Here is a 14,516-nt window from a genome sequence, read left to right as displayed (position 1 = left end):
ATTGTGCAGCACACTGATAGCATTTTGAGGAAATATTTAAATTGCGCAAAGAAAAACTTGAGATTGCGCTCAAAAATCATTTCTGCGCTCAGATTCTTCCTCTGCGCTCTCAACCTCTCTCTCTCTCTCTCTCTCTCGCTCGCTCAAATCTCTCCACATCCGCTCAAGTCCTGCTGTGCGCTCGCTCAAAATGTGCAAAGCCCAAATGTGACAGACACAAGTTGTCCACCAATCACAGCAATTCGGGGCGTTGAATTCTGATTGGTTACTTTGGATTCTGGAAGTTCCTCATAACCAACGAAGAAGAAGAGGGAAAAACAAACTGCGAGGGAAAACATATAATCCAGGATCATTATCTTTAGTTTTCCTTATTTCTGTGAGAGAGAGAGAGAGAGAGACAGAGAGACAGAGAGAGAGAGAGAGAGAGAGAGAGAGAGAGAGAGAGAGGTTGAGCGCAGAGGAAGAATCTGAGCGCAGAAATGATTTTTGAGCGCAATCTCAAGTTTTTCTTTGCGCAATTTAAACATTTCCTCAAAATGCTAGTAGTGTGCTGCACAATTAATTTTTTTGCGCTCAAATTTCCCCATCGCTCGCTCAGAATTCTGGCACAAATATAATAACCCCGTAGGTGAACAGATGGTCGCCGCCGAGCGCCGAGGCGAGTCTCCCAGGGGTTTGAGGAGGTTTACCTGCAGGGCCTGCTGCAGCAGCTGAACGTCCGTGGTGCCGGTGACTTCCCTCAGCTGGTTCAGTAGAGTCTGCTGGTGCTGGAGACACGATTCAGAGGAGCCCCGTGAAAAACAACGGCACAGAAGTCAGCGAATCAATAACAAACCCACTCGCACTGCAGAATGCAAACGCTTCTTTAAGACTCCGAGAGAGGGAAGATGTGGAATCGTCACCGCCTTAAAAAACCCTCCAGGTTTGAGCGACGTCTTAACGTGAGCTACACACTGTGGGATTGTAAACAATCTCGGCCGTGACGTGACGTTTGCTGTGTGTCGATGAAGACAAACTGAGACGCGACGTGAGGTTTGGTTAAACCCGTCTGTGATTCTCACTTTGGTTTAATTGAACAAAGAAATCCCCCCAAAAAACTCGAATATGTTTAATAAAAATACAGGGTTGCGATTTTAAAAAAAAACCAACAATAATTCTGATTATTTGTAGGAAAACAAAGCGTTAAAAAAAACAAAGAAATCCATTTAAACGTGCTTTGTTTTTCCTCAAACTTCCTTTCAGCTCCCGACACAGCAGAAGCATCAAAACGCTCTTAACTGGCTCGTATAAGAGAAAACAGTGATTTTTCACTTTCAATTTGACGGAGTCTGGTCTGGTGGTGACGGGTCGACAGATAAACACCCAGAAAGGGAGAGGATTCTCCCTGCAGGGTTTGATGGACCACTGATGCCAGACCCAGCTGGACGGTGTGACCTTAGAACACACTTAACCTGCAGTGGCGCTGCTGGAAGAAATGCTCTATAAATATTGTGGCAGTGCACTTAGTGTCAGCGGCCTTAAGTCTGGGGAGCCGCCCTGGGGTCCCGCTGGTTTACTGCGCCGCTGAACGGAGCCGACGCCGAAATAAAACACCTGGAATGGAGCTGCTGCGGCTCACGACGGACAGAAACGCCAACTGGAGTTTGTGTGGAGCCGCGACACGGGAACGTTTATCAAAAAGCCTCGGAAGAACAGAAACTGAAGCTGCATTCATTAAGTGTCAATAGCTATAATTCTTGTGTCCAATTTTTTAACCATCTTTCCTGTTTTGTTGCTTTTCCATTTTTGCCCGTCTTTATTTTTTCTTCAATTATTTTTTCCCAGTTTTTTAGTATATTTTCTGTTCTTATTCCTTTTATATCTTTTTTTCCCTCCCTTGTCCTCGGGCTCGGGCAGAGAATATGACGTGATTGAGAGCCTAATTTCTTTTACTTTTACTGAAATAAAAGCTGGACGAGAAATTTCAATAATCATAATTTGACCATTTTATTCCTTTATTATGCCATCCCATCTCTCCTGGCTGTCTTCGTTTTTCTGCCTCTCTTTATTTTTTCTTCTATTAATTTTACCCATTTTCTCTTATTTTTTCCAATTTTTTTCTTGTATTAATTTTTTTAAGTATATTTTCTGTTCTTATTCCTTTTATATCTTTTTCCCCTCCCATGTCCTGTTCAGCAGCTTGGACAGAGAATATTACGTGATTGAGAGCCTCATTTCTTTTACTTTCCCCCCATTTTTTTATTTAACTGAAATAAAAGCTGCACGAGCAATTTCAATAATCATCATTTGACCATTTTATTCCTTTATTTCGCCATCCCATCTCCCCTGGCTGTCTTCGTTTTTTTGCCCATCTTTAGTTTTTCTTCTATTATTTTTACCCATTTTCTCTTATTTTTTACATTTTTGTTCTTTTTCTTGTATTAATTTTTTTAAGTATATTTTCTGTTCTTATTCCTTTTATATCTTTTTCCCCCTCCCATGTCCTGTTCAGCAGCTCGGGCAGACAATATTACGTGATTGAGAGCCTTATTTCTTTTACTTTCCCCCCATTTTTTTATTTAACTGAAATAAAAGCTGCACGAGCAATTTCAATAATCATCATTTGTCCATTTTCCCCACGTTATTCCTTTATTTTGCCACCCCATCTCTCCTGGCTGTCTTCGCCGTTTGACCTCATCTGCTTTTAATCCTGGAGTTTGAACCACGTTTGCAAATCAGTGTGGAATAAAAGCTAAATGTTTGGGTACCAAGCCGTTAATGGAGCAGCTGAAGAGCCCCGCGTGGCTCCAGAGCCAAGCGGCGACCAGAATTCACATTTGCTTGCAAAACGAGCAGAAAGGCTGAAAAAGCCACAACAACTGAGGCGCTGCAGCACCCGGCAGACTCAGACGTCTCATTAAGTGGGATTATCCTGTAAAACAAAGAGTTGACGTGAGCTTTTTTCTTCCCCCCCCCCCCCCCCCCCCGCAGCCGCACCTGAAACAACAGGCTCTGCATCGCAGGCTGGATTCACTCCATCACATTCCATCACATGAGCGAAGCTTCAAAACCATCAAGTATTCTGGGATTGTGACGGGGAGATTCCGACACGCCGTGGCCTCATGTGAACCTTCGCGAACCGAAGATTAAATGTCAGTATGAAAGATACAGTTCCAGAACAGTGAATGATAAAATACAGTGTGGATTAAATATGGAGTTTATAAAGGGAGGGGGGGAAAAAAAAGTATAACCAAAGATCTTTAGTGAGCTTAAATCTTAAAATTCAGCTTTTCAGTTTGTATTTAAGTGAATAAAAGACACTTAATCTTTATTGAGGTATTTCTCTTAATGACTATTGTTCTGTTTATTTCATACGTTACGTTCTGAACTCATACAGTTTTTGATTTCTGTGTTAAAATAGCATTTTTCTTTGCATTTTCGGTACTGAACGGGTGAAATTCATGTCTCAGAGTCAGGTCTGGAGAAGAGCGGCGTCCAAATAACGACCGTGAATCATGATAAAAAGCTATTTTTGAAATTAATTTCTTTCATATTCCACTCATGACGCACAAACCCGAGGAAGTCAGGGGCTGATGGGGGCCGACCGGGAGTCGTCTCTGTAATGGCTGCACTTCACAAAAACATCCCACGGCCTGATCCGCTCCTCCGGCGGGTCAGAAGTGGCCCACGTGCTTCATGTTTAACACCCCTGCTTCCCGAGGAGAGTGGAGCAGAAGCCTGCGTTGTTTCATAACGCGAAATATCACAGGGACACTGACGCCCACGCCGACTGTAGCGAGAGCGAGCCGAGGAAACAAAAGGAAGGAAAACCGGGCCGATGATCTGGACCGAGACGAAGCAGAAGGACTCTCGGTCCCGCTCGTCCTCGAGACGCCACGATTCCCTCCCGCGGCCATCGGCGACGAGCCTCATCGCTTTCCAGCCGCATTTGTTTTCACTGAGCCTCCCTTCAAAGTGCCGTCGCTCACGGAGGAAGCGGCAGCTGACGGGAACATCAGGCACAAACCTCTGCTTTGGAGGAACAGCAGGATTTCTTTTATTTATTTTTTATTTTAATTAAACGCTAGCCAATCCCAATACGTTCCTGTTTCCTTTGCGTATCGACTCCCAAAGAAGATTTTGTGTGCAGAAAAAGGCCTGAACTTGTTCTTTGACGTTTTCGTGCCGTACAGCTACTGTAAGGTCGGATGTGGAAACATCTGGAAATACCGCCGGGACTACAGGAGCTTTTACATTTTGACACAATAAAACCTACAGAACATTGTAGAACAGGGAGTGACCAGTAGATAACAGTTATTTCTCAATTAAAGAAAAGATATCGACAATAAAGATGAGAGAAAGACTAGCTATAGTCTACATTTTGAGTATGGAATTGGGCCTTTTTGCATTGGCGTGTGTCGCCCTCTTACCCCAACATGCGTCAAACTAACCATGTTTATCATGAACAAAAGCAGTCAACTCTTCCCTCCTATAGATTTCCACTGTGGTTTCCCACCATAATGTTAAAGTTGGTATGTCCGAGGATAACCATTTCCTAGTTAGAGTTTTTTTGCTTGCAACCAGCAAGGCACTAAACAAACACTTATCTTTTTTTTTTCCAGTTCAAAGACAAATGTACAGTTAAGAATTTCCTGCAGTTGTTCCGTTAATGTCTGTCCAGGATTGTTTGATGAAGGGGCAGTCCCAAAAAAGGATGTGTGTGGTTTGCACGTTGATTTCCACATCGTCTTACAGGAGCCTTATTGGTTCAGACTTGTGGCACACGAGTCGTCTGGTCCGCTAACGGCGTGAGCGACGCCGCAAAGACGGTCGTTGAACTCTTTATTTATGAACGACGAATTAAAGCAGCAGTTTTAAAATGTGTAGTTCCCTCGAGCGCCGACTGTCGGGATTATTGTCTTTAAAGTCACTGAAGCACTGAACTTGGTCATCAGAGTTCTGCAGATCAACCCGAGTCCCAATGTGTTCCGCTTCTCACTTTTCAGTTCTGAACGTTCAGATTTATGGAAACACGGAACCAGGTAAAACCGCTAAAAGTGCAATTTGATCTAGTGTAGTCTTGGCCAGGTTTTGTTTTTTTAATTCAGATTCAGAGTGGGATGATTCACTGGATTCAGTTTATGTTGTAGCGACTCCTCCAATAAAGGTGGTTAAAGCACTTTGGTGCAGTTAATCTGGACCTGACACTCCAATTATCCTCCTTTATGACGACGCTGCACCGAGTGGAACCGCGCAAAATAATCAGTTACATCAGCCTGACGAATGTAGGTTCATATTAGTGTTTTAAAGTAATACCAGATCATGTCAATTCATATTTTAGATTGAGACTTTCTATAGATGAAATGTTCAAATTACGCTTATTAAACCAGAGAAGTATCAGATCGACAGATATGGTAAATTGGAAACATCTCCAACACGAACCCGTTCAGAAGAAACTTTACATTTCTGGAGAATGAAGTGATTCTTTAACTCAACATGAATTTCCTCCCGACTCTACATCTGTGATCTTGGCGGCGGGAATCAGACAGACCGAGCTGCAGAGGGAAGTTCCGCTCTTGACAGATTTGGGCCGAGTCAAACGCAGAAGCTCTTACTCAGACATGTTGACAAACACACGCCTCGTCTCCACGTGACACGTCTTGGAAGAGCCGCTCGCCACGGCGGTGGCGGCGGCGGCCGGCGGGCCTTTAAGTGGCAGCCTGTGAACGGCGGCGGCGGCGGCGGCGAGCGCCCGGCCGGGCCGGAGGCTCCGAGGACGGCTGCACACAGAGGGACACGCCCACTGGGACCACCGTGTCAAATAGTTTGGAAGAACATCAACGGAAAAATAATGGCGCGCGGCGGATTCGCCTCACATGACCTCCACTGGCAGGCCGACGCATGAAAGCCCAGCGCCACACCCACAACAGTCATCCAGTGAAGCCTCAGAGCCACGGCTTCTCTTTAACAATGTTTCAGAGTAAATCAAGATAATGAGCGATTAGTACGAGTTATTTTGCTAAAACGTAGGATTTAGTTTCAAGTGTAAATGAGAATAAATGAAGAAAAAGCCTATGAAAGCTAGCAGATTCCACATTAAAGAGGATTTTTTTTTACTGACCATTGTATCGTCTGTTGAGGACAACATTATAACTTTATTGATAACATGTATGAGGAGAGGTTCTGCTCTGTTTCGCCACACAAGTAACAGAAAATGAAATACAGTGAATCAAATACAGTGAATTTATCACAGTTCAGTTCAGATTCATGTATATCCTGACCTTGTGAAAGTTTCCATCTCATCCACGGCAAACCTGGAACCTGTCGTGTCTTATTTAAGAATTGAAGTTAAGTTGTTCGTGGTTTTTCTTCCAGTATTACTCAATTTACAACATCTTTTAAGAGAAAAGATACCAGCAACTACGCTTCATCTCAAGGGCGATGTTGTCTAAAACTAATGGTTAAACTCTGAACTTAACAGTTCATCTAAATTCTGATGTTTGTAGGTGGGTGACAGTTTAAATAACCATTTTAAATAGCTCTCATATTGAGTATATGCATTGGAAAATACAAAATGTTCCCGTCCGGCTGTTATTGCGGCCAGTTCTGGTGGTGATCTCAGCCTTTCTGAAGGTGAGACTCCATAATAAGGTTAGTGTTACACTGCTATTTTAGAGTTTGACTCATCTCTAGAAGCGTGTGTCTTCTGTCATTACCTGGAGGAACGGCTCCCTTGGCTCATGGGTTTTCTTTTTTGTTTTTTTTGTTTTAAAACTTAAGCAAGAGCTCTCCTCCTCTGCAAACGAAGCTGAGATTGCGTAACGCCCGTGTGTATCGTTTACTTGTTTTCAGTCTAAGTGGCCAAGCAGATATGTAATATCGGTCAGCTGCTTACATAACTTGAAGGGAGAGTCGACGCTGGGCACAGAGGTGGTAATCCAGTCCTCAGGAGTAACGGAGTACTGAAGCAGGGGTGTGATCCGGGGCGGTTCATGTGACCCCCCCCCCCCCCCCCACACACACACACACACACACAGTGGAGGCTTGGTGTGTGTGTGTGTCTCCACCTCTGCCGCCGGCCACGCTTTGTAAACAAACAGCTCGGTTATGTCATGAGAAACCTGACAAAAAAAAACACGCACTGACCACCTTTCAGATTTTTAAAAAAAAAAAAAAAAGAAAAAGAAAAAGCCCTTTCCGCAGTGTGAAAACATTCACTTTGCACCAACTTGACGGCGCGCGCTGTCACTTTGGCCTCGTCTATTTCCACTGACGACACAGTTAGCATCGGCTGCTAACGCTCATAGCGCCGCGTCGTTCGTCGCGCGCACGTCGCCCGACCGGCTAACCGGTTAACGAGTCCACTCGTTTAACGTTGACCGACGTACAGAAGCGCCGAAAACTTCACGCGCCGCCGTTAGCTCCGCGGAGCTACCAGCTAGCAAAAATAATAAGCCGAGGCGACGCTAGGCCTCGCTTCCCCACCGCGGAGCGTCGAGTTCTGCAGGGAGCGGGGCGGCCGCTCCGGGAAACACACTAGTTAGTGTTAATTTAACCAACCGTAAGCAGCATTATTTTTTTATTTTTTTTATTTTAACGGGTCAAACTCCAGTACTTTCCCCGAGCAATTAAAACAAACTGCTATGCTAATGCTAATGCTAACGCGAGCCTTGCAAGTTGCGCCCGTACCTTCTGCGAGTGCTGCTGGAGGACATTCTGCTCCACGGTCATGGCCGGTCCGGCAGGGGGTTCCGATTCCGAGCGGGAGTGGGGAGCGGGCCGCGGCGGGATGCTCTTCACACCGGGGCGGGTTGCAGCTACGACGAGCCCTCCCTGTCCACAGACATCGCGGGCGCCATGGCACTGTGACGAGCGCGAGCCGCGCGTACGCATGAAAACATTGCTCCACGCAGCTGGGATCGATGGCTCGCGCCTGTCCGCGTGCTGACGTCACGGCGCACGCCCCCCCCCAAGAAAACACAATACTGGACCTCATGAGTGGGAGAGAAAACGCCAATTAATCTCACGCAAACACACGAAATTCTGTGTATTTTACACATAAATAATGCGCCTTTAAAGCGTTTTTCTCATGTATATATGAGAATGTATAAACGGAATTATGCTATGATAACCTTAAGAATATCTTTTTAAGAAAAATTAATACAATAAACATTTTGTTTGTTTTATTAACAATAATGATATGAAGGGGTAGCATTAAAAAAGTTATTCCTGCGTCCTTTTCGAATATGTAAATGCACGTATTGTAAAACTGGGAAGTGTTGTTGTTGAACTCTGGATTACTTTTTTTGGCGGATTGTCTCTTTTATTTGTTATTCTGCTTGTTTCTTTTTAAATATTTTTTTTTTTTACATTTCATAAATAAATAAATAAATTAATCCATAACGCACCAATGTGTTGAATTGATTAAGCTCCAGATTCTGCATCCTGAACAATTCAACCAGACTAAATACCAATAATAAAATCAGTTCCCATCTGAATTAAGGCATTTCTAATTGAACAAAACTGAGAGAAACTACATACACATACAAATATATGTTAAACTGTGACATGTCAAATTGAAATGAAAGAAATGTGTTAAATTGATGATTGTTGTGAAACTAAAATAGAAGGTGCACCAGTTTGACCTTTGACCCTCGGTGTGACCGACTCTTCCTTGTTTCTGCTGCAGTCAGTGAATCAATACTTCATCAATTCCAACATGAAACTGTTGATTTCTTTTGCAGCGAATCGTCTTCATCAACTCGGAGGTCTCATTTCCCCAGGACAGTTGTGTTTGTTTGACGTGTGTGGCGTCACGGTGAGACGGCGTCTCGTCTTTTCTGGGATCCCGAGGCCTCCAGGGAGCAAAAGGTTGGGACCCGGCGGTGCGGTGGGTCACGGAGGAGGTAGGTGGGCTGCAGCCCGGAGAGATCACACGTCCAGGAGGGGGCGGGGAACGACAATCCTAGAATAAACTTTGCCACGACCATTTATCATTATTCTTTAAATCACCTTTTTTTTTAACATTCACCTCCATCAAGGTGAGTCCAGCATGTGGCCTCTGCTGGGGGCTTTTTAGAAAACACCTGAAACCTGAGTAATTATATATAAAACACTGTGATATTTCCTGATTTCTCATGACAGAGGGAAAAAAAAGGATTTAAATGATTCGGTGGTTTGTGGAAAATGACTTCTGGACAGTTAAATATGGCTGAAAAATTCTCAATCAGGAAGAGAAGTGGAGGCTTTCGTGTTGCTTTATTTACTCATTTAATTCTTTATTTTCACCGTCAGTGCCCAGATTGATTTGGTTCATTTCTTCTTAGTTATATTATTTTCTACAACGGCTGCTGGTGCAGTCAAGTCATGGACCAGTGGTACAAGTGGTGTGAGCCTGGGGGATCAGAAATGTTCTATTTACTATTATTATTATTATTATTATTATTATTATTATTATTATTATTATTATTATTATTATTATTATTATTATTATTATTATTATTATTATTATTATTATTATTATATCATTATATTATTATTATTATTATTATTATTGTATTGTTATTATTATTATTATCATTATCATTATTATCAATATTATTATTATTATTATTATTATTATTATCATATTGTTATTATTATTTTTTATTATTATCATCATTATTATTGTTGTTATTTTTATTATTATTACCATTATTATTATTAGCATTATTATTATTATTATATTGTTGTTATTATTATTATTATTATTATTACTATTATTATCATTATCATTATCATTATTATTATTATTGTTATTATTATTATTACCATTACCATTATTGTTATTATCATTATTATCATCATTATCATCATTATTATTATTAGTATTATTATTATTATTATTGTTATTATTATTATCATTATTATTATAGTTGCAATTTTACTTATTTATTTATTATTTCTGCAGAGGAACCAATAATAACAATACTTTATTTATTAATAATAATAATTACAGATTAACACACATAAAGTATCATATTTGAAAAGCTCATATTTCCTCCAGGTTGGAGTTTCATTTCACATTCAAATGATAATTTTGTAATTACATGGATCCATCAGTGCAATTCAGTGTTTTCAGAAATCATAGATCTATTTTCTCTTCTATCTTCTACACTTTTCCCTCTCATACAACCCCAAAAATGTCTCACATACATTTTAGTTTATCTTTTCAGTGAAATATAAAAAAAAAGAAGACTTTTCCTCCAGCTGTTCCATGATGGGTACCACGTCCTCTTTGGGAAATCCTTTCAAAAAAGTTGCGTTTCCAGTGACACCGAGCGCCCGTTGCCGTGGAAACGGAACCCCCCCCCCCCCCAAAAAAAAAATGTCCACACAGAATAAACGCGGCCACTCAAATGTGTCGGCTGTTATTAATTCAGCACGAGACGGGCGCGAGGGAGAAGTGGGTCAGCCTTCAGATGTTCGGGAGCAGAACTGTTGCAGCTTTGTTAACACGAACTGTGTCGTCTAACTGGTACGTATTAATATTTAAACGCCGGGAGTTTTGCGGTTCGGGGGGCCTGGGACGGGGATTTGAGGACGAGACGCTGCGGAAAAAAGGGACGAAAAAAAAAAGCAGCTTTATAACGAAATCCTGCTCAGTGGGGTTCAGTGTTTTGTTGTGTGCGGCTGCAGTACCGCTCGTCCGCCAGCAGAGGGCGACGTCCTCCTTTTCCCAGCTGCAGGCTGCTTGCATAATGCCGGAGTGCGACCAGGAAATGAATCATGAAAACGATTCCACTTGGTAAATCAAGTAGCGTTATAAATCACGGGGCCTGTTTTTTTTTTTTTTTTCTCTCTCTTTTTTTTTTTAATTTCCAGCCCCGTGCCTTAAATTCATATTTCACACTTCTGTGTGCGGCGCGTTGAAATATTGACTGACCAGCGGAAGCGTGTAGAAACTTAAACACCAAACAGGGAAAACTGTCTTTTTAGAAGACGAAGAAGAAGAAAGGATGGCCTGGGGAGGACGACCTTTGACCCCGAGGCCGTCGGGGATCAGAAAGTGACCTGAGAATGAAGGTAAAGACTCACGCTGGTTTGTTGGGGATCAAAACGGATCCTGAAAACGAGCCTGGGGCTGGATGCTAATTGGTAATTAGACATTTCAAACCCCCCCCCCCCCCACACACACACACACACACACTCACTGTCTGATCCAGTACGGCAACACGAGGACGCCGTACATCAGAACGGCACCTGAGTGAAGAACACATAAAACATCTATTACAGGAGGTTAAGATGAATTCAGAACTGACTGAAAAAGAAAAAAAAAAAAAAGCTGATTGAAGCTCATTTTAACCACATTTGAACAAAACATCAACTTAATGACTGTGAAGTAAAACGAATGTGGAAAAAATAGAACAAGGATATGATATTTGAATTTAATTTAACGTTTTTTCACATTAGAAAACTGGGTACAGCCATGCTACATATATGTGGCCCTAGCACTCCCACCGGGGGCCCCTCAATGCCCCCCCCCCCGGCCGGTACCTGCTTGCTGATGCAGAGCCCCGGGATGTTCCTGCCCCGGGGGCGACGCCGTCACATGTGAAGGCAGGCTGGATGAACGGAGGAATAAAGCATCAAGCCCAGTATCAGAGGAGCAGCGGGTCTTTCTTGTCTGTTTCAAACTGGAGTTTTTGTTGTTTTTTTGTGTTCATCCGGTGTGTAGAGACACTCTGGGGAGGGGGGGTGGTGGGGGGGGAGGGGGGGTGGGGGGGGGGGAGCTTCACCCGGCACAGGCCATGTACAAACACTTCATTATTTATTCAAAGATATATAAGTGAGGTGTAATAGATGATGAAACATTTATCTATCTATCTATCTATCTATCTATCTATCTATCTATCTATCATCTATCTATCTATCTATCTATCTATCTATCTATCTATCTATCTATCTATCTGTCTATCTATCTATCTATCTATCTATCTATCTATCTATCTGTCTATCTATCTATCTATCTATCTATCTATCTATCTATCTATCTATCTATCTATCTATCTGTCTATCTATCTGTCTATCTATCTGTCTATCAATCTGTCATCTATCTATCTATCCATCCATCCATCCATCCATCCATCCCTCTATCTATCTATCTATCTATCTATCTATCTATCTATCTATCTATCATCTATCTATCTATCTATCTATCTATCTATCTATCTATCTATCTATCTATCGTCTATCAATCTGTCATCTATCTATCCATCCATCCATCCATCCATCCATCCATCCCTCTATCTATCTATCTATCTATCTATCTATCTATCTATCTATCCATCCATCCATCCATCCATCCATCCATCCATCCATCCCCCTCTCTCTCTCTCTCTCTCTCTCTCTCTATCTATCTATCATCTATCTATCTATCTATCTATCTATCTATCTATCTATCTATCTCTCTATCGTCTATCAATCTGTCATCTATCTATCTATCCATCCATCCATCCATCCATCCATCCCTCTATCTATCTATCTATCTATCTATCTATCTATCTATCATCTATCTATCTATCTATCATCTATCTATCATCTATCTATCATCTATCTATCTATCTCTCTATCTATCATCTATCTATCATCTATCTATCTATCTCTCTATCGTCTATCAATCTGTCATCTATCTATCTATCCATCCATCCATCCATCCATCCCTCTATCTATCTATCTATCTATCTATCTATCTATCTATCTATCTATCTATCCATCCATCCATCCATCCATCCATCCATCCATCCATCCATCCCCCTCTCTCTCTCTCTCTCTCTCTCTCTCTATCTATCTCTCTATCTATCTATCCATCCATCCATCCATCCATCCATCCATCCATCCATCTCTCTCTCTATCTATCTATCTATCTTCCATGATGGGTACGACTTCCTCTTTGGGAAATCGTTTCAAAAAGTTGCGTTTCCAGTGACACTGAGCGCCGTTGCCGTGGAAACGGATCCCCCAAAAATGTCCACACGGAATAAAAGGATGCAGATAATCTTATTCTATCAGCCTCGTTTACATAAAGTCTCAACGTTGAAGCAAAACGACGCAATATCAGCAACACGCCACTCGTTTGTTTGTTTGTTTGTTTATTTTCCACTCCCTCGGTGTGGAACGCCTCTGGGGGGGGAAACGACGCGGCTCCTCGGGGGGGGGGGGGTCGAGGTAAACGCTTCACTCCACGCCACGACACTCGAGCAGGAAATGGAAAAATACACCGGGGCGCCATTTTTAGAAGCCGCGGTTCTCGCAGGTGTTGGTTGTTGTTGTTTAACCCTTTGATGCACAACCTCCCAGTTCCTACCCCAATTCAAATCAATGTGTCTTGGCAACATACTGGGTTGTTATTCTTCTAAATCTTTAAAACAAAGAGTTGCAATGTGTTCATATTCCAGGTATTCCTCAGAAAACATGTTTGTGACATGAGACCATTTGTACTTTTATTAATTTTTTCATTCATTTTAAGAAATTGCAGTTTTTGTAACACGACCCCCACTGTTCCACACGCAGTTCCTCTGGAAGCTTCTATGGAACTTTAATTCTTAGCAACTCTGAATGTCTCACTTACACATCTCATATCGTCTCACACATCTGATGCAACTTTGACTGTCAATACTGTCCCACTTACACATCTGATGTCCATGGAAAGAACCTATATAAACATATATGTTTTAATATAGGTTTTGAATATATGTGACATATATAAAATTGGCCGTTTTCCTATATTTTATGTACATATATGCACATACATGTACATATATGAACATGTGTGTCCATATATGTGCACGTATGCACATATATGTGTATATATGCACATATACGTGTGTATATGTGCATATATGTACATACACATACATATATATGCACATATATGTGCATATAAGTGCATATATGTGCATACGCGCGCATATATGTACACACATGTTCATATATGTGCATACGCGCACATATATGTGCACACATGTTCATATATGTACATGTATGTGCACATATGCACATATATGTATGTGCACATATGCACATATATGCACATATATGTGCATATATGCACATATATGTACACACATGTTCATATATGTACATGTATGTGCACATCTATGTGCATATATGCACATCTATGTGCATACGTGCACATCTATGTGCATACGTGCACATATATGGACACACATGTTCATATATGTACATGTATGTGCACATATGCACATATATGTATGTGCACATATGCACATATATGTATGTGCACATATGCACATATATGCACATATATGTGCATATATGCACATATATGTACACACATGTTCATATATGTACATGTATGTGCATATATGTGCATATATGCACATAAAATATAGGAAAACGGACAATTTTATATATGTCACATATATTCAAAACCTATATCAAAACCTATATTAAAACATATATGTTTATATAGGTTCTTTCCATGTGTGTCGGCAGTCTCGCCACCCTGCAGGTCATTCTTTACCCAGTAACACACG

At 41.6% G+C, this 14,516-nt stretch overlaps 1 protein-coding gene across 1 annotated transcript in view; it reads right to left on the bottom strand.

The window, feature by feature from the left end:
* The window catches only part of usp25 (ubiquitin specific peptidase 25), a 41,540-nt gene extending 33,664 nt beyond the window's left edge, over positions 1 to 7,876 (bottom strand). Inside the window, 2 exon segments of the mRNA XM_080508907.1 lie at positions 690 to 767; positions 7,669 to 7,876. Coding sequence (XP_080365033.1) covers positions 690 to 767; positions 7,669 to 7,872 — 282 coding nt within the window. The 5' untranslated portion in view covers positions 7,873 to 7,876.
* Positions 7,877 to 14,516: the final 6,640 nt, after the last annotated feature.

Source organism: Blennius ocellaris (assembly GCF_963422515.1).
Source record: "Blennius ocellaris genome assembly, chromosome: 14".
Classification (NCBI taxonomy): domain Eukaryota; kingdom Metazoa; phylum Chordata; class Actinopteri; order Blenniiformes; family Blenniidae; genus Blennius; species Blennius ocellaris.
The sequence above is the reverse complement of the archived record's forward strand: the minus strand, read 5'-3'. Positions and strand labels throughout refer to the sequence as shown.